This window comes from Herpailurus yagouaroundi, unplaced genomic scaffold (assembly GCF_014898765.1).
Source record: "Herpailurus yagouaroundi ecotype Mexico unplaced genomic scaffold, PumYag 140, whole genome shotgun sequence".
NCBI classification, from domain to species: domain Eukaryota; kingdom Metazoa; phylum Chordata; class Mammalia; order Carnivora; family Felidae; genus Herpailurus; species Herpailurus yagouaroundi.
Window position 1 is genome coordinate 41,730,741 of NW_024412395.1, and position 21,567 is coordinate 41,752,307.

Sequence of the window (21,567 nt, forward strand, 5' to 3'; positions counted from 1 at the left end):
TCTTCACCTTTGTTGCACTCACAGCAGGTCTTTGGAACTTCTATTCCTCGTAGATAAATCACCGCACCTTCTATCTCTCTGCTGAATGTGATCTCTCTTTATTACGACTATAAGTGTCTCTTTACTAAATTCTTGACCTTAATTGATCTTAATCAAAACCTGCCTTTCCCAAGGGAATAAGTTCCTTTCAACACCCACAAGGGAAGGCTGTTTATTTTTCCATTCTCAGATACCGCAGGGCTATGAGAATGGGATAGCAGGTTATTTTTTATCTCCTTCAGTCATTTCCTTTGAGGTTTATGCAAGCTTCCAGATTCTTTGCTCTCTCTGACATTCACTGAGGACTTGCCTCCTTATTCCCCCCTGATATTCACTGGGGAGATACCCCATGTCTTGCTCTGTCCTCTTGGTCCAACCATCGACTTACCGACATTAATGTTCATGTGGGTAATTCATCCAGCTCCCAAGCCTTCTTGACTTTCTCTCTTTCTATGTATTTCCACTTCTGTGTACTTGAGTGACCCACTGCCACCGCCACAGTCTGAACTTTATATAAACCAGAACTGCCGTGAGCCTTAGTTCAGGCCAACATCATTTCCTGCATGAATTTCTGTAAGAAATCTCCTGACTGCTTGCTTCCTTACCCACCCTCTGCCAGTATAATTCTTCTTAAGTAAAAATCTGATATTGTCACTACCAGTTTTAAAATCTTTCAATACCCTTCCATTGCTTTCAGTGTAAAATGTATCCTGTCCATGCTCCAAAGATTTAAGGCAGCTTATGCAAATACACAGTGAACAGCTACATAGAATATGTTAAAGAGTGAAAGAAAAAAGAGAAACATAGGTACAGATTGAAAATAGGATACGAAATAAGGCCAAAATCCTTCAGTGGTGAATAAAAAGTTACAAAATGGTATGATTCTAATTATCTTAAAAATATACATGTGCGTGCACCTAGGTGCGTCAGTTGGTTAAGTGTCGGACTTCGGCTCAGATCATGATCTCACAGTTTGTGGGTTTGGGTCCCGCATCAGGCTCTGTGCTGACAGCTCGGGGCCTGGAGCCTGTTTCAGATTCTGTGTCCCCCTCTCTCTCTGTCCCTCCCCCACTCTCACTCTGTCTCCCTCTGTCTCAAAAATAAATAAACATTAAAAAAAAACACATGTGTACATAGAAAAAACTTGAGGGATATATGCCAGATTACTAAATCATATTTATCACTAGTTACTGGGATTATAGGTGATCTTAATTTTCTTTTAAAAATATTTACTATAGGGGCGCCTGGGTGGCGCAGTCGGTTAAGCGTCCGACTTCAGCCAGGTCACGATCTCGCGGTCCGTGAGTTCGAGCCCCGCGTCAGGCTCTGGGCTGATGGCTCAGAGCCTGGAGCCTGTTTCCGATTCTGTGTCTCCCTCTCTCTCTGCCCCTCCCCCGTTCATGCTCTGTCTCTCTCTGTCCCAAAAATAAACAAATGTTAAAAAATAAATAAATAAATAAATAAATAAATAAAATAAAAATATTTACTATAAATTTACAAATTTTCCGCAGGGATGGTATTGCTTTTGTTTCAAAAGGTTAAAGGTGATTGAAACTAGGAAATGTAATACTTATTACTACCCTCACAAGAGACACAATGATGGGTTTCACATAAACCCAAACACTGAAGAGGAAATAAATAAAAGCAATGTTATGAAAGAATTGATATAGTAAGTCTTAAAAACTAGTTCAAGCTGACGATCTGGCTCTGAGAGTCTCAGAGAAAACATTCTTCAAGCAATTTCTAAATACTAGTTTTAACTGAGCTTCTAGTACATGCTGGTGGTAATGAATCCAAAATTTGTCAAAGGTAATGTTTACTTCTGAGCCTATTTTAAGTTTTTTTCACCCATTCTCCAGTTCAACTCTGGGTGTGCGCTAGGACTAAATCACTTTCAATCACATTTTTTTCCATGCAGCCCTAAAACCATCTTGGTATATACCACATTGGTATATTGAGGGTTTCCCCAAGGTATATATAACTTAGGTTTACTTCACAATGTAAGGTACTCTTCTGTCCTACTCTGCCAATTGCCTTCTCTCTGAGAGTGAAGAATACTGGTTTAGGGGACATTTATCTAACAAGGGCTTCACCAGTCATGCACTGTGCAGATGCAGGGGGCAGGGTTCACATCACAATCTTTGTAAATGGCACCCCCTATGCAGAGCATAATATATGCAGCCTCACATACCAGCCCTATATTTTACCCTTCAATACATCTCAGTGGGCATACATAGAGAGCCTAGAACAGAGACAAAAATGACCTACAATGCTGACAGAAATACTACAGCTTTATTTATTATTATTTTTTAATATACCTTTATTTAGAAAAATATTAATTATAGCTAAATGCTTCAGAAGCATAAATGTTCCTGTTTATGTAACATGTTCGTAGCTTAGCACTGAGAATTAGCAGGAGACTAGTATTCTTTGCTGGGCTGTGAAATAAACTAGAAGTACTTAAGACATCTATCCAGGATCAGGCCTTGAACTGTGGTGAAACACTACTCTAATCCACTTTTAGAGAGGCTTAATTGTACTCTGCTGATTCTGAAAAGGATAAAAAGACTCTTCATCAGAAGCCACGGTACTTCTACACACTGGACCTCATCTGATTTAATTCTTCTCTTCCTCTCTTCTTTTCATTGGCTGGGGAGAGATGGCAGTTCCTGCTTCTAGCTCAGTCTTTTACTAGAATAAAAAGAAGTGCTCATCTACATATGTCCACTAGAACTTCTTCTTAATCTAAACAATAAAGCACCAGATCTTTCAACAGTGGAAAGATGACTACCACTAAAAATTATACACTTCATGAAATTTACTCACTGGAGTAAGATTTTACAACCTCTGGGTTCTTTTGGTCTGGTATGAGAAATGCTGTGTACAACAAAAAGTTCACGTTTCGTCAGTCAATCCTGGCAGTTGGGACTGAAAACTTACGTCTCGACTGGAGAGTCCAATCCATAAAGAAGAGTTATGAAGGACCGTCTGCACAGTTAGGAACGCCTGCTGGTAAGGGTCTGTGATGCTCACCAGGTGCATGTTATCTTTCTGACACTCCTTCAGAGCATCAAACCAAGTCAGACTCTTCGGGATTATTTTGTACAAATTATTTAGATACTTTATAGTGTCTGAAGTATTCTGCAAGGTCTGTCTGCTTTCAATTTCTGTGTGTAAAAGAAAAAAAAAAACACAAAAACCACCCACTCTGCAAGGCATGGGACATTTCTTCATTTCTCCATAAGTACTTTAGATATTACTTATCTATTCATTTATTTTAGATTTTCATTGGGAGAACTAGGTACATCTTGGTGTATACCTTAGGCAAATATGTTTGAGCCGCATCTTTTTTTTTTTTCTAAAATTGGAACAAAATTGTTTTTGTTAATCTGATTTAGGAAGGAAAAAAGGTGTAAGTAAAAGTAGGCTACAATGAGATTACCATTTCAGATTGGTATCAAATACCTCCTTTGTTTGAACTCCTTTAACAAGAGGAGGTGTTAGGTATTCCCTTACAAAGTTTTAATCTGGGAGAGCTCCCATGAAAAAAATGTACAAAACAACCCACAAGAGGATATATTGAATTATTATTTTACAGTACTTCCCTGAATAAAGCAGTTACTAAACAGTATGAGACAAATGACCATAGGTTAATTAAACAAAAAGTTCCTTAGAAGTACGTGGATTATCTACTTGAGGTTCTCATTACATGATAAAGCTTTTTAGAGATTTTATTTATTTATTTTTTGTTTATTTATTTATTTTTATTTTTGAGAGAGAGAGAGGGAGGGGCAGAGGGAAAGAGAATAAGAATCTTAAGCAGGCTCCATGCTCAGCACAGAGCCCAACGCAGGGATCAATCCCATGGCCCTGGGATCATGACCAGAGAACAAATCAAGAGTTGAACATTTAAGTGGCTGAGCCACCCGGTCGTCCCCAAAGGTTTTTTTTTTTTTTTAAATCATTTATTAAGAACATTGTGATCAATGAAAACAATGTGATACTTTTGAAAAACATCTTTTTGAAAATATGGACCTCTTAAAAAAAATTTTTTTTAACATTTATTTATTTTTGAGAGACAGAGACAGAGCACAAGCCGGGGAGGGGCAGAGAGCGAGGGAGACACAGAATCCAAAGCAGGTTCCAGGCTCAGAGCCGTCAGCACCAATACTTAATTTTGATATTTAATTAGGTAAAGCAATGACACTTGAAAAAAAATCACATTCCATTTGAGATAATCTGACTCACTGAACCAATAAGAGTTTAGCCATGTTGAAAATTTAGGGAAGCTATATGTTTACAAATTAATATTAATTCATTTATAAGATTTTCATGAAAAAGTAGTGTATATATCTAACAGCATAAAGTACCATAGTTATCTAGATGATAATTCATACCTGAATATCTCTGACAGAGAGACAGAGTGTGGTGCTCACTGCAGGAAGTAAAATTCCATGTCCCAGTATAAGGCGACTTTTCGAGGTTGAGCATTAGAGCACAGTGGTATTGGGACTCTTCCTCAAAAATCTAAAGGAAAAGGCAAATATGTACAAATAATCATGAAACTACCTGTCTGAAGACCCCAGCAAGAGAACTTTATATTCCAAATTGGATTTTTCATCCTATAAAAATTTCATTAAGGAGCTGACTGTGAAATCACAAGAAAATCCTCCAAAACTTCCAAAGAATGGGAAAAGGGCAATTAACTTTAGAAATTATAAAACAAAAAAGGAAAGGACCCAAATAAGTAAAATCAAGAATGAAAGGGAGATCACGACCAACACAACAGAAATAAAAACAATAGTAAGAGAATATTTTGAGCAATTATAAGCCAATAAAATGGGTAATCTGGAAGAAATGGACAAATTCCTAGAAACATATACACTACCAAAACTGAAACAGGAAGATATAGAAAATTTGAACAGACCCACAACCAGTAAGGAAATCGAATTAGTAATCAAAAATCTGCCAAAAAACAGGAGTCCAGAGCCAGATGGCTTTCCAGGGGAATTCTACCAAACATTTAAGGAAGAGTTAACACCTATTCTCTTGAAACTGTTCAAAAACCAGAAATGGAAGGAAAACTTCCAAACTCTTTCTATGAAGAGTTTCGTAGGTTCGAGCCCCGCGTCGGGCTCTGTGCTGACAGCTCGGAGGCTGGAGCCTGCTTCGGATTCTTTGTCTCCCTCTCCTTCTGCCCCTACCCCACTCGCATTCTGTCTCTGTCTCTCTCAAAAATAAATAAACATTAAAAAAAATTTTAAACAGATCAAGAAAAACTGGTACAAGATTAAAACTCAATTATAGTAATATTTAACACTCTGCTATCATTCTTGATATTTCAAAGCAAAAAAAGTAATGATGATTAATTTAATTTATTAGATGTTTTTAAATTTTTTATGTTGACAAACTGTATACAACAGAGTACTCACCTTAAAGCTTTGATCCTGTATCTGTCACTATAAAAACATCCATAAACATCTATTTAGATTTCATTCTCTGATCACAAATCAATAATACTAGGTGTGAAAATTTTTTCAAAGTATATTGTTCCTATATTTTTTGTATGCTTGAAACATATCACACACTTAGAAAAATAAGAAAAGTAGGCTTATCCCAGGAGTTACAAATTTTATAAAAACACATACACACATGTTACACAATAAACACGGAACTAAAACTGAAATAAAATAATTATAGGAAAGAATAATATCACCAGGGATATGTGTAAAACTTTTTTACAGAGGCAAATGTGTATAATTATTAAGTGTTTTATTTGAGAGCAGTTGACACACAAAGGTACATTAGTTTCAGGCATACCACATAGTGATTTAGCTTCCCTATATGTTATACTATGCTCCCCACAAGTGTAGCTACCATCTGTCACTATATAATCCACTTATAATATCATTGACTATAATCCCTATACTGTGCCTTTTATTCCTGTAACTTATTCCCATAACTGGAAGCCTATATCTTCTTCTTCTTCCCTTCACCCCGTTTGCCCACCCTCCCACTCCGCTTCCTCTGACAACTATCAGTTTGTTCTCTGAACAAACATTCAGTTTGTTCTCTGTGTTTATAGGTCTGACTATCCTTTTTATTTGCTTATTCATTTGTTTTGTTTTTTTCACATGAGTGTTTTCCACATAGGAGTGAAATGGTATTTGCCTTTCTCAGTCTGACTTACTTCCCTTAGCATAATACCCTCTATGTCCATTCATGTTGTCACAAATGGCAAGATCTCATCCATTCTTATGGTTGTGTAGTATTTCTGTGTGTGTGTGTGTGTGTGTGTGTGTGTGTGTGTGTGTACCACATTTTCCTTATCCATTCATCTATCAATGGATACTTAGGTTGCCTCCATATCTTGGCTATTGTAAATAATGCAGCAATAGATATAGGGGTGCATATATCTTTTTGAATTAGTGTTTTGGTATTTGGGTGAATACCCAATAGTGGAATTCTGCAAATATATATTATTAAATGTATTAAATGTATTCTGGTTTTTAAAGGAAAGATGAACTAAGAATTGAATACAGGAGATTAGAAAATGAATAAAAATATAACACCAAGAAAAACAGGATAGAAAATGTAGTAATATTTGTAAATGTATCTTAAGCAATAGGAGTAGAGAGGGGAGAAGAGGGAAGAGGAAGCCATTAACACACCAATTTTGTAAAAATCTGAATAAGAAAAAGTAAAAACACAATCAAATTAAGATATGGAGATTTAAAAAGATAATAGTATACACAATTTTATTCTAATACATTAGAAAATCTAAATGAGGGGCACCTGGCTGTCTCAGTTGGAAGAGAATGAGACTCTTGATCTTGGGGTTATGAGTTCGAGCCCCATGTGGGATGTAGGGATTACTTAAATACATTTTAAAAACTTAAAAAAAAAATCTAAATGAAGTAGGCAACTTTCTTGAAAACTACAAATTAGCATAATTTTTATAAGGAGAAACAGAAAATCCAAAATGTACCAGTAACTTTGGAGGAAACTGAAAATTAATATTAATAGTTCATTTTAAACACTATGCGTCAGAGAGCTAAAAGCTTTAAATGAATTGTCTATGTAATCCTCACATTGTATTGTAGGTGTAACAGTGTCAGAATTTACAGATGAACAGTTGAGGCTTAAGAAAAATTAAGTGAACTTACAAAGGCACACTAAATGGCTGGATGGAATTCAAATGCAGACAATGTGACTCTGGAGTTTAAGCACTCAACCACTACACCAAATCCTTTTATTATTAAAGAATGATCTCTGAAAAGTAACATCACATGATTTTTTAGGTAATTCCTTCAAACTTTCAGGGAAAGAAAATTCTCCAGGCTGAGTCATAATTTCAAAACATAAAGGCAAAAAGCTACCCAGTTCATCTTACGAAGCTGACGTAATCGGAAAAAAAATCCGACCACATAGCATAAAAAATTAACTCTGTGAACAGAGATGAAAACATTCTCAAATAAAATTCTAATAAATCCAATTCAGTATAGTAGTAAAATAATCCATTCTGAGCAACTAGATTTTATGATAAGAAAATGAAAATGGTTTACTATAGCTATACCACAATTTTAGCAGATGCTGGAAATAAGCTTCAGAAAATTCCGTACTTATTCTTGAATAGAAGTTCTAAATAAGCTAGTTCTAGAATGATAAAACTTAAACAAAGAGTAGGCATCATATATAACAATGAGAGACTTCAGACAGTCCAGAAAATACAGCGCAAGTCTAGGTTGGTGGTTATTACTTCTGGTAGTACTACAGTTCTGGAAGTCCAGCCATATGTGGTGAGGCATGGACAGGTATTTGAAGATTATGATTATCTGATTAGGAAACCCCCCAAAAAATCTAGTGAAAAACTCTGAGAAGTAATAAGAGGCTTTTAGGAAGATGGATGCCTGTGAAATACATATATAAATATACCCAAATAATAGCTTTCTGCCTGTCAGTGAGAAAATCAAGAAAAAACCTGCCATTCTCAGAGGCAATGAGACAGAATTACAAAAACTTCACTGAGGGCTCTGAAGGAAGACTTGAGTCAATGGAGAGATATAGTACACCATATTTTTAAATTGAAAGGTTAATAAAAAGATGTTAGGGGCGCCTGGGTGGCGCAGTCGGTTAAGCGTCCGACTTCAGCCAGGTCACGATCTCGCGGTCCGTGAGTTCGAGCCCCGCGTCAGGCTCTGGGCTGATGGCTCAGAGCCTGGAGCCTGTTTCTGATTCTGTGTCTCCCTCTCTCTCTGCCCCTCCCCCATTCATGCTCTGTCTCTCTCTGTCCCAAAAAAATAAATAAACGTTAAAAAAAAAAAAAGATGTTAATTCTCCCTAAAATATTGTCAAATTCTCATCAGAACTATTTTAATTTAATTAGTTTAGTTGGAAATTTACTAAACAATATAGTTTGCAAGAATGGACAAGAATAGCTAAAACTATTGTTTAAAGGTATACATAAAGGATAACTATTCTTATTATTTTTTTAAATATGGCAAAATTATAGTATTTAGATCAGTGTTATAGCTATGTAAGAGCATATCACATACACACACATTTAATATATAATAAAGGAGGCATCCTATATTGTCTTTAACAAATGGAAGTATATTTAATAAACGATGTTAGACAGGACTAGGGAAACGCCTTAAGTATTCACTGACAACATGCACAACATACCATGGCTGTACCATGCTGTCAGGAAAAAAAAGGCAAAGAAAATATAAGCATATATTTCACTAACATTTACATGATGAGCTTTGTAATCTAATAGAAATGGAGGAAAAAAAGGAAATAAACAGATTTGAATATACACACATGCAAAAAATCAAAACTTATTTCTAGAATATTTTTGGTATTCAGAGTTTAAAAATGTACTGGAATATTTTTAGTAAACACAGGAAATACAGAGTTAGCATGTTTAATATTCAGTTATAATATCATAAGAAACACATGAAGGCAAGAAAGAAAAAAGAAATATATGAAGACTTTGATAAATATTGGCAAAACATAACATTTATACTTGATGAAATTCAAATTACTACTGAACTTATAGAACTTACTATATACAATTTATTAGATATCAGAGAAATATAAACAAAGATATGACATATTTAAATTACCAAGTTAGCAAGAATTTTTAAAAGACAATGCCCGTTGCACCTGTTGGGATGAACACTGGATGTTGTATGGAAACCAACTTGACAATAAATTTAATATTAAAAAAAAAAAAAAGACAATGTCCCTTACAAGCAACGTAGTAAAGTACCTAAGAACACTGGTTCTGTGGAATCTTGGACCTAGATTTAAATGTGACTCTGACACATTTAAATGTGCATGGCTGCACAATTGGGGGTAAGTTACAGGATTCCTTCTGTTTTTACATTTCTAAGATAGAGGTGGGGTAATAGTCTTTTTCACATCTGTCATGCAGATTAAATGAAATAATGTATATGATGCATTAGCAAAGTACCTGACACATATTTGATGCTCAACAAATGTTAGAAATTGTTAATATGCTGCTATGGATAAAATGGCAATCATAATATATTGCCAATAAGAATATAAACTCATAAACCTTTCTGGAAAGCATTTGGTGATCAGAGCTTTATAACTACTTACATCTTTTTTTTTTTTTTCCAACGTTTATTTATTTTTGGGACAGAGAGAGACAGAGCATGAACGGGGGAGGGGCAGAGAGAGAGGGAGACACAGAATCAGAAACAGGCTCCAGGCTCTGAGCCATCAGCCCAGAGCCTGACACGGGGCTCGAACTCACGGACCGCGAGATCGTGACCTGGCTGAAATCGGAGGCTCAACCGACTGCGCCACCCAGGCGCCCCAGTATAACTACTTACATCTTTTGATCTGGCTATATGACTTCCAAAATCTATCTTAAGGGGGTAATTTGAAATATAACCAAAGATTATGCACATAAACGTTCACTATAGCACTATTTATGATTGTGCAAAAATGGAAACAACCTAAATATTTTCGCATATCTATCATGAAGTGTTGTGCAACTATTAAAATGCTTATCAAGTATATTTTTTAATGGTATAAGAAACTGTTATATAATACTAAATAAGGAAAGTAGAATACAATAGTATGTATACAGTGGTAAACAGACTGTGATTTTATCTATGTCAGAAGGATAATATATGAAAAAGCCCTAGAAGGAAAAATGCTGAAATAGTTATTGTGATTTCCTAGATGTGGGTTCAAATACAGTCTGTGACTCATTTAGTAGGTTGTGACATCAATTCAGTAGATCTTGACTCATATATGTGATAATGAAATAGGACTGGATAGGAGAAGGAGAATAGCTTAGACTAGACTAGACTAGACTAGAATAAAATAAAATAGAAAGAAAATATCAGTGGGTATATGCTGTAAGGGTAAGTACTGTTTCTTGAAACATCTGTTTCAATTCAATATTATATTTATATTCATGTACTAAATGGTAATTTAAATGTATTTCTTACTATGGGGTTATGGTTGAAACCTTGAAAGCTACTGGCCTAAGTATAAGTAGAATCAGGTTGACAGTTTTCTTTATTGCATTTACTCTTCTACAACTTTCAGATTTTCTAGGATAACCAAGCATTAGTTTAATATTTACTTTGTACATAATTACATATGACTCAGAGTTCCCTTTGCCACCAACATCTACCTTGAGCAAAGTTATACTGCATCAGGAACATCAACTGACTGTTGTCTAGGCATACCTGTGGAATTTGACTTTAAAGTTAATTTCTTAATCTTTGCCATTGTGCAAAGGGTGGTTTATATCCAGCAAATAGGGAAGACAGAAGCAGGGGGCAGCAGAATCATGGTATAAGGTAACTATTGTTAACACAATGCTTTTTTCCCTTCTATAGCTTCTTTGTGTGTAGCTGTTTGGGAAGAATGATCACTAATCACCAATTTTGTACTTCTGGCCCCAGGAGACAGCCCCCAAATCCCAAAATGTTAATAAAACATTTATATTTGCTTCTATTTGCATCTCACTCCTTGATGGCTTATTGTGGTTATAAAATAAGTGTCACGGAGTCTGAAGCTACTGTGAAAAACAGGGGCATCTGCCTGAATGCTGGGGAGCTCCTGTTCTTCTTGTGACAGTTTTACTGATGTATTACTCATAGGTGATATAATTTACCCATTTAAAGCACACATTCTATAGTTCTTAGTATATTCAATTATGTAACCATCACCCCCAACCAATTTTTAGAACATTTTTACCACTCCAAGAAGAAATGCCATGCCCTTTGGGCATCACCCCCAATCTTTCCTTCCTCCTTAGTTAGCCTCTGGCAAACACTAATCTACATTTTATCTTTAAAGATGTGCCTGCTCTGCACATTTCATGTAAGTGGACTCATAAAATAGACCTTTATTCTTTTTTTATATGCTTATTTATTTATATTGAGAGAGAGACAGAGAGAGAGAGTGTGTGCACATGGGGAAGGGACAGAGAAAGAGAAAGAGAGAGAGAGAGAAACCAAAGCAGGATCCACACTGTCAGCATGGAGCCCAATGCAGGGCTTGAACTCATGAACCGTGAGATCATACATGACCTGAGCCGAAGTTGGACACTTAACCACCTGAGCCACTCAAGTGTCCCAATAGACCCTTGTTATTATCTTAATCTAGTAATTTATGGAATACTTGGGTATGTCACAAACCTATATAGATTTCTGATTCAAAAAAACTTACATTTGTTGGTATTTTCAGCCTCCAACCAGACAGCAATGGGTGAAAGTTACTGTATGTCAGCTCCCTGTTATCTGTCCACTTGTTTATCCTTTCATAGGCAGTCCAGCGCAAACCAATCCATAAGGTAGCCTCCATATCCGGAAGCAAGGATGTAATAAAATCTGTCAGAAAGAGATTTTTTTTTAAAGCATTTGACTTATTCAAATTAAAGATATATTAAAAATATTAATGAATATCTCTTGCTTATCTACAAAGATAGTCTTTTACCTATTCTGTAAAATAAGTTTATTTATTTATTTTGAGAGAGAACGAGAGACAGAATGAGCAGGGGAGGGGCAGAGAGGGAGAGGGAGAGAGAGAGAGAATCCCAAGCAGGCTCTGCAATGTCATTGAGGAACCCGATGTGGGGCTTGAACTCACAAACTGCGAGTTCACAACCTGAGCCAAAACCAAGAGTCAAGTGCTTAACTGACTGAGCCACCCAGGTGCCCCTAATAAGATTTTTTAATATGCTAATTCCCCACGGCCTCCCCAAACTATCTTGGCTCCCCAGATCATAATAAAACATGTTTTCAAAACAATTCTGCTACCTTGTTCTCTCTGGCTCAACACTGAAGGAAGGGTGCCACCATAGGTATGACAAGTATCACTTGCTTGAGAAAATGTGAGAGACTTGGGTTTGATTTTCAGAAAACACTGCAAACAAAAAACATGAAGAATATTCTTATGAAGAATAAGATTCCAGACACAGGAAAGCTCACATAGTAGGTAAATCTTCATCTTTTATTTTTTTTTAAAGAGAGAGAGAATGAGAGAGAGAGAGAGAGAGAGAGAGAGAGAGCACAAGCCAGGGAGAGGGACAGAGGGAGAGGAGAGAGTGTTAAGCAGGCTCCACGCTCAGTGCAGAGCCTGACACGGGGCTCAATCCCATGACTCTGGGATCATGACATGAGCTGAAATCAAAGGTCAGAGGCTTAACTGATTGAGCCACCGAGGTGACCCATAAACACCTCATCTTTTAGAGGGCTGCTAATTTTTGGTCTCTGAGAGATGGAAATTTACAAGTAGTACTATATAAATGCAGATCTCTGCTCTCAATATAAGCAACTAGAGTGGTCTATTAGTCAAACTATTTTTTTTTAAACCTCCCATTTATTTATTTATTTATTTATTTGACATTTTATTTATTTTTGAGACAGGGAGAGACAGAGCATGAACAGGGGAGGGTCAGAGAGAGGGAGACACAGAATCTGAAACAGGCTCCAGGCTCTGAGCTGTCAGCACATGGGGCTCCAACTCATGGACCGTGAGATCATGACCCGAGCCAAAGTCGGCCGCTTAACCAACTGAGCCCCCCAGGTGCCCCAAAACCTCCCATTTTTTGAGTGCTTCCCATGTGCTAAACAGTTTGCATAATATTATCTCATTTAATTCTCACAACAAATGGGGGGAAACTGAGGCACAGGGCAGTTAAGTAACTTCTCCAATGTGAAATAGCCAGACAGTGGTATGGTCAGCATTTAGATTGTGTTCCATCTGACTTCAAAGGCTGCATTCCAAATCATCACCTCCTTATATAAAAACAGATATTTAAAAATTTTTTGTTTTAACATTTATTTATTTTTGAGACAGAGAGAGACACAGCATGAATGGGGGAGGGGCAGAGAGAGAGGGAGACCCAGAATCGGAAGCAGGCTCCAGGCTCTGAGCCATCAGCCCAGAGCCCGACGCGGGGCTCGAACTCCCGGACCGCGAGATCGTGACCTGGCTGAAGTCGGACGCTCAACCGACTGAGCCACCCAGGCGCCCCTAAAAACAGATATTTTAAAAGAAATCATCCCTGTTTCTTTTGGCAGGATATTTTAATTCAAAATTACACCCACTATGTAAATTAATTTAGTCCCAGTACCTTGGGGAAAAAAGATTGTACTACTTTTAAAATTAATATCTCAGCTTTAGTACAGAGCTTTCAGTTGTCAGACACATATTTTCCTTTTTCTTTTTGATACTATGATCACATTAGTACGGAGTAGTATGCTCTAAATTGTGTTCCTTGGAACATTCTACAAAATGCTTTCGTTCATCTTCCTTACAGACTGCAGTGGCCAATGAGCTATATAAATCATCATCATTAGGTGGCTTCTAGAAAAGACCCGAGAGGGAACACTCTGAACTTGAGCTTGGACGTTTTATTATGCTAAGGATGGCAGAGCAAAAAGACAAAAGGAGCCATTTTTGAAGATGTCATGGGGCTCTCACACCAACCCCAGCCTGCTTATCATCAAACATCTCTTATGTAACAGAACAGATAGATGTTTAACATACTATAGCAATCTCTCTACTTAGCATTTCCGAAGAGATACATATACCAATACAGATTATGAATCTCAAAAGAGGCAGATCTAGAATGCCCCCTTTGGAAGCAAGATCAATGATGAGCATTTTGTTAGCATATGTGTAGTTCCCAAAAAGTAGTTTGGGGAATGCTGGTCTAATTTAATTGACAGATACTGCTTGGATGTTTTCTTTCAGGGGGAAAATTTATCAGCCAGAAACTGTCAGTTTCCTTCATGCTATAGAGAGAGTCTATTTAAAGTATTACAATCCATTGACAGATCAATATCAGCAATTTAAGTTTAGTAGCAACAGAATAGGAACACACGACTTGGAAAGACCTGTAGGCATGCCTAACTTGAGAGTCAACTTGGTTTCTGAAATGCAGAGGGATCAGGTGAGTTACTGAAATATGCAGAGGCTATCTTAGTGAAGTTATCTGATGGGCTGCCGTTCTGCCACAGGCCATACAACCAGCATGAAAGCAATCATCATTTGTACAATGTAGCAATTCTCTTTTTACCTTATTCTGAAAAGCAATCCAATCCCCAGAGCACTGTATTTTAGCTGCAGAATCTGGACTATATTTTTCTAACGAAGAGACATTATATTTTTCACAGATGAAGGGCAACTTGGTACTACAGTCTGCAGGTTTATTTAAGTCTGAGAAATGAAAAGCAGGATTACTGTAGTGAGAATTTTCTGTTCAGCAAATTTTAAAAACAATCCAGTAGTAAAGAAAATCTCTTCAAATCATTCTTTCCCAAACAGTTACAATATATTCCTTTTCTCCTCTAGCCATTTCTATCTTCTATAATTATCAGTAGGTTATAGTATACCAGTGTTGCCGATACAAATGCACACATTTGGTATAATGACCTCTGTTACCACAGTTCCTGATGGTGAGAAAATAGGTTGAAAGCGAAGGCTAATGAAGGGGAAAGAGACCTAAACTATATTTAGAATTTGTTACCTGTTTATCTTGGCAAATTTGTTTATAAGCTTATCAGTTATGAAATTGGTAAGTTTATTTCTAAGTAACTGCTTTAGGATAAAGTCAAAATATTCACAGTGAAAAGCACCTTTATCTGCATTTGGAATTTGAGCCATAGTCATTAGCAATAAGCCAAAACAAGATGAAGCAACCAAACATATAATCAAAAGGAAAACAAGGTTAAGCTAGTAATTGAACCTGAAGTTCACATATTACATAATTAACATTAAAGGATTTGGAATTAATTTACCGCTAAACCAAGTCTTGGCAGACATGTACAAGCATTCCTCCCGAAATGTTATAGGAAAGTGATGCCATAGATATCGTGAGCTGAAAGAAAAGGAGAGATTGCACAGCTCATAACGTAGTTACATGTTCCATTCTGTTTTTTACTGTAATTTTACTTCTAAATTTAATGTTATGCCATTATTTTATATCACTTTTTTCTTAATGTTAATATGCAAAAAGACTTGGTTTCTCTAGTCTACACAGTTCACAGATTAATGTTCAAAACAAATTGTAAATAGCAATCCCTTTTCTAAAGGGAATTTGGGACTTCTTAAAATGACTTTACAAAGGCAGCATCAATTGTGTCACATACTTAAGAAAGTGACGATCTATGGGCTGTTCACCAGTTCTCACCCACCACTTCTGTTCATCACCAGATATCTGAAAAACAAACCAACCAACCAACAAAATCACCCATCCTTACATGTGTTGACTTTTTTAAGAGAGTTTTGATTTACATACCCTATCTTACCATAACCACAACCACTAAAATTTCCAGACATTCCTTGGTCTCTAAATTATATACACCAGGCCCTTTCACCAAAGAAGTAGATGAAAACTTCTGTATATTCACTGTGCTATTTTGCATACAGAAAATATGGTCACTGTAATAACAGACATATGTTAATTGGATATAGAGGATATACTACAAGGAATTATACATTTAAAAATATAAAAATTATTTTTCCCACAAAGATATTTTGCAAAGTTAGTTATTAGAAGAAACAGAAACTCAACTATAAAATTAACTTTTACTACAAAATAAAAGAATTAGAGTAATTTATATTATCTATTGATGTTCATCTTATAAATTGACATTTATATTTAATCTTGAATATTTTAAAACATTGTACAGTTCTATTTAACTTTTCTAACATGAAATGAAGAATTTGGGTGCTGTTAGGCAAATTTTACTTGAAAGGAACATTTAACTTTTGTAGATTTTGGCAAGATTTCTGAAATATGTTTTATTTTTTTTAACATTTATTCATTTTTGAGAGTGAGAGAGATAGAGCATGAGTGGGGGAGGGGTAGAGAGAGAGGGAGACACAGAATCAGAAGCAGGCTTCAGGCTCCGAGCTGTCAGCACAGGGCCCGACGCGAGGCTCGAACTCCTGGACTGTGAGATCATGACCTGAGCCGAAGTCGGACGTTCAACCGACTGAGCCACCCAGGCGCCCCAATAAGCTGAAATATTTTTTAGTGGAATAAATAATGAAAATAAGAAAAAAAAATTTAATATATTATCTCAAATTACGTTTGCTATTTTGTTTTTGATGGCTTTTAGTCCTGTCAAAGATGTCAGTGTAGCCAGGGAGCTGTGATTGCTAGCACAATACAGCACAGCTTCTTCGTAGTTTAAGTGAGGATCAGCAACAAACCAATATTCACTCCCTTCAATGACAACTGGAGGTCCATGAATTCCAGCACGCTCTAAAGAAGAAGAAGAATATCAGAATTATGTACAAAACAAAATGCAGCCTCTAAACACAAATTAATGTTCAAAACTACTTATAAATAGTAATCCACTTAGATTATTGGGTCTCTCTGGCCAGGGCAGTGCTGTCTCCAAGGCACCAAGGATTGTTGAGCCAGTGAGAGACACAGCCAGCCTTCTGTACTCACAGAGGAGCACAAATCCAGCCTCAAAGTCTCATTCCACATCAGCCAATCACCTTTCCTGCCTGGAGATACTTCACCTTCACTGAAGATGTGATAGAAAAGCTGGCACTTAGGCCATGGCTTAAATAATGAACTAAATACATTACTGAGAAGGTAAAAGCAGCTTTGGCTAAATTTTAGTTTTCTTAACTTACCTGGATTGTACCAGTCTGGTGTTTTTGGAGTAAAGCCTATATAAGAAAGAAAGCAAAAGGCTTAAAATTAGTATCCAATTAGAGATAATGTCAGTAAGTGCCTTTAATCTAACTCAAGAGGACTTGCAGAATTGCTGAGTTTGACCATTTATGGCCAAACCATTACCTTTCATATTATGATTGCTTCAGTTTGAATTTCGTGGGGCCTAAGCTAAAGCTGCTTTAGTGGCAATCAAAAAAGCAGATCTATTACTATTAACGTATTACTAGCAGTTCTCTACCTTATATCACTAAGTCACAAAGGAAGACTAGACGGATAAGATACAGTTAATAATTAGAAAGTATAAATAAGCAAATGAGTATATCATATACATTACATATGAGCAGTAAGGAATAGGCACCAAGACAATCATTGTAGGATGAGATTATTCAGGAGCTAACTACTTCTCCATCCAACGCAATTTGAGTAATTGTTCCATAAACCTGGGTTGGTTGAGTTCATTGTCTTAGGATATCCTTGTAAACAATGTAGAGTAATCCAGTACTGAACTTTTTAAGAAGCTTTTTTAAGAGACAAAACTGGGAGAAAAATAATAAAAATCACCCAGAATTCCTAGTTGGAAACAGAGAAAATACAGTACATTACAAAGAATTTTCGTCTTTGAAGTTGAGCGGGTCAGTTTCCAAATGCCCTCAGACCCTTCACAGCTGTGGGACTTTGGCTTTGGATTGGCTGTTTAACTCCCTGAGCCTCAACTCTCTACTCTATAAATAAAAAAACAAGATTCTGCTACCATACTCACAAAGACTGTGAAAATCATGTTAAGACCATGCCTTCAAAAGTACCCAGACAGTTGCAGGGCAGAGTAGCTTCCCCAGAATGCTTGTTGCCTTCTTCTCCCCCACTTCTTTCTTTCTTTTTTTTTTTTTTTTAAGTAGGCTTCACTCCCAGCTCGGAGCCCAACACGGGGCTTGAACTCATGACCCTGAGATCAAGAGTTGGTCATATGTCATGCCGTTCCAAGGCAAAGACATAATTTGATGAATCTTATAAATTACAGGGCAAAATAGCTGTTCTTAATTTCGCTGTTGTATCTGGGCCTAATGGACAGATGACCCTACTTAGAGGACTGTCTATGCATCTAACATCTTGGGTTTCTCTCTGTGAGTCGTTCTCTGCATACTGGGTAATTTCTATCAACAATGGGTCAAATCAGTTAAAAATATACATAGTTTCTTGTTTGTAATCTCATCAAAAAGTTCTGTTCATTTGTGTCTTGGGGGAAGCTATGTCTAACCTTGAAATTTCTTTAAATTAGTGAGAAAAGCAGAATGCAAATTTTTTTTTTCTTCACAAGATTACATATGTTTGTGCAAGTTATCAAGAAGTATAATATACTACTTGTTGTGTTTGGGTACTGGCATTATAGATGATTTTACTAAAGACATTTTTATGAGTCTTATTTTTGATACTATTTGCTCAATTTAAAGAAAAGAATATTTTAAAATTATGTATATCTATAGCGGCTATGGCTATTTAAAATTTCTAGGTTGTCAAAGTATCCCTTTTAGAGAAGGGGGGACTAATTAGAAACAATTGGATCAGGTAATAAAAAAGGCAAATACTCTGGTTTCTCTTCAGATCTTATAAATCTTTTACCTTTTTAAAAAAGGCAGGAGCAAAGGGCACCCAGGTGGCTCAGTTACTTAAGTGCCGAGCTCTTGATCTCGGTTCAGGTCATGATCTTGAAGTTCCTGCATTTGAGCCCTGCATGGGGCTCTGCACTGACAGGGTGGAGCCTGCGTGGGATTCTCTCTCTCCCCTTCTCTCTCTGCCCCTCTCTGGCTTGTGCTTGTGTGCTCACTCACTCTCTCGCTCAAAATAAATAAATAAACATTTAAAAAAGGACAGGGGCACCTGGGTGGCTCAGTCAGTTAAGCATCTGACTTTGGCTCAGGTCACGGTTTCATGGTTTGTGAGTTTGAGCCCCACATTGGGCTCCATGCTGACAGTGAAGAGCCTGCTTGGGATTCTCTCTCTCCCTCTCTGTCTCTGCCCCTCCCCAACCCACACTTTCTGTCTCAAAATAAAAAAATTAATTAATTAAAAAAAAAATAGGTAGGATAATTTCTTTATGGAAAAAAAAAAGGCAGGAACTAGAGCAAAGGTATGATGATTTAGGCTACTGAGGTTTATAAACTGCTTTAACAAAACCAGAAAAATACAGATTGATACAGAAATATCCAGTTGAGCAGACTTTAGCTGCTCTACTAACTGAGAAAACATACAGCTACGTGAATGTGACACATTATAACTTAGAATTTAGGGGCTATCAAAGGGAAGTTTCCCTAACATTTACACTTTTGGATCAAACAATCACTAATTTCTTCAGACAATTGTGAATAGACTAAGGAAGTTCTTTAGTTTTTAAATTTATTTCTACATGAGGAGAGCAGGGGTACAGTTATTTAGAAGATTTATTTAGTTAGTTAATTGACTTATGTTTGCTAAGCTTGTTAATTCCCTTCTTTTTTATTTAAAATAAAAAAATCTATAAAAAAGACAAAAAGACAACTACATGCTCTTCATAATATTTCCTGTACTTACTGGTTTGTAATTTCTCTAGTTATGCTGGTGTGAACTCTTGGGTTTGCCCCACTGCTCAGATAGGAGGCACAGGGGTGGGGTAGTAGATACTAGTGAGGACACAATTTGGAGGGAGCAATGACACTGTCTGTGGCACGTTAGCAAATACTAAAGATTAATGGGAAGATCACCACTCCTGCTTCAAACCAGAGAGTTATCCAAATTAGTCATATATATGTTAGTTACTTCTCTGCTTGTTTAAAGGGTATCCAAATTGGCTTCCCTTTGTTCCTTTGCAGGTTTAATCAAATAATCAGGAATACCTCAGGTATAATTTCTCTATTGGAAAAACCCTGTCAACACACACACAGTTCCCTCTTTTATTAATGGCCTGCCAGTTGCTTTTGTGAAAGAGACTTTCCAGTTACTGTACTGGATATCATGTCTGAAGCTCTTTTAAAGGCAATATGGTGGCCTTGTTAGGGAAAAAGAACAATGTTCTAATAGATGGTTGCATGAAGGGACACTCTGGGTTCTTTGAGAGCTTAGTAGAGGATCTACCTTTAGTTCCAATGATTTACATTCAGTTCAGAAATTTCCTTTAGAGCTTTCTGTGCATTTACCACTACTTAATATATCCAATAAAACTACTTAAAATTATTTTAAAATTATTGAAAAACAATTTGAGTGTTAAAAATCTTCTTAACACTTTCCTTAATATTCTTTAACATTTTCCTAGTAACAAGCTAAATAAAAAGGTATCTCTTTATTCCCCTTTCTCTCCTTTTTGTCACCAAAGCCTCTACTATCAAGCTAACTGGTCTCCTAGATTTGAACTTGAATTCCATAAACTATTGGCAATATGGGAGTTCAGTGCAGATTGCTTCCACATGTTACAGAGACCTGCCAAATTTTGATTTCTTGATTCTTGCCTCGTTCTTCCCAAGTTTATCTTCATTTTGCATCAAAATAAAAATTGAAATGATTCCCTCCACTATGTATCTTCTTTTAGTTGAATTAATCTTTCATTTCCAAATCTAATCTCTCTAAATTCAACTTAAATTTTATTTTCTATACACATTCTTTCATGATCAAAGAGGAAGGTACCATCTAATCTCAATAAGCCAACCTTGTACTCAGGGTAGGAGTCTAGCAGGATGGAGCTTAATGTATTAACTCTGTCTTTATAGGCTTTTTAAAATTATGATTATAGACTAAAATGCTCTCTTAGGCACTTTAGGCTCAGCATTTACAATGTTCACATGAGAAGATTGTGAAAAGGAATAACTACCACTTACCTTTTGGAATCTGGCATACCCATTCAAGTTTTGTATCACAAGCAAAAGGTCGTAAGTAAATAAATTCTCTGTCATCATAGAAATACCAGCTTCTTCGCCCTGGCCTGTGAATGACCTAAAGGAGGAAGAAGATTGCAGACTATTCTGAAGTCAATGCAGCTTTATAAAACACTAAACTTTAGGCCCTATAGCATTTAATCTATTTTAGCTCTAGCACCTAAGCTATTTGTTTAATGAATGAACACAGTGTTTAAACGGTTAACAGCCTAATCAAGAACCTTCAAAGGGGCTGATAAAGGAAATAAGGTCATGTTTATGATAAGGTCATGTTTATGTCCAAAATATAAATTATTGCTTTTTTTTTTCTGTTCTTGTTGATACGAAATTGTAGGTTGCACCTTTAAATTTGAGAAAGGTCAAGCTAGAAAAAGATGCTTATTTCCGTGACTTCCAAATAGCAGACTGTGATGAAAGCAGATCTGTGAAATG

At 36.4% G+C, this 21,567-nt stretch overlaps 1 protein-coding gene and 1 long non-coding RNA gene across 3 annotated transcripts in view; one reads left to right on the forward strand and one right to left on the reverse strand.

Annotated features, from left to right (window-relative positions):
* The window catches only part of LY75 (lymphocyte antigen 75), a 136,436-nt gene that overhangs the window by 59,598 nt on the left and 55,271 nt on the right, over window positions 1-21,567 (reverse strand). For both annotated transcript variants that reach the window (XM_040476390.1, XM_040476389.1), the window contains exons 16-25: window positions 21,079-21,193; window positions 17,194-17,229; window positions 16,635-16,810; window positions 15,690-15,757; window positions 15,339-15,418; window positions 14,618-14,757; window positions 12,351-12,456; window positions 11,761-11,921; window positions 4,437-4,566; window positions 2,980-3,206 (exon numbers count right to left, since the gene is read on the reverse strand). In XM_040476390.1, the coding sequence (XP_040332324.1) occupies window positions 2,980-3,206; window positions 4,437-4,566; window positions 11,761-11,921; window positions 12,351-12,456; window positions 14,618-14,757; window positions 15,339-15,418; window positions 15,690-15,757; window positions 16,635-16,810; window positions 17,194-17,229; window positions 21,079-21,193 (1,239 nt within the window). The remainder of the gene's footprint in view (window positions 1-2,979; window positions 3,207-4,436; window positions 4,567-11,760; window positions 11,922-12,350; window positions 12,457-14,617; window positions 14,758-15,338; window positions 15,419-15,689; window positions 15,758-16,634; window positions 16,811-17,193; window positions 17,230-21,078; window positions 21,194-21,567) is intronic.
* LOC121031120 (uncharacterized) lies at window positions 6,665-14,372 on the forward strand. Its single transcript, XR_005790556.1, has 2 exons — window positions 6,665-7,853; window positions 13,856-14,372. It is a non-coding gene; the product is annotated as an uncharacterized LOC121031120 (long non-coding RNA).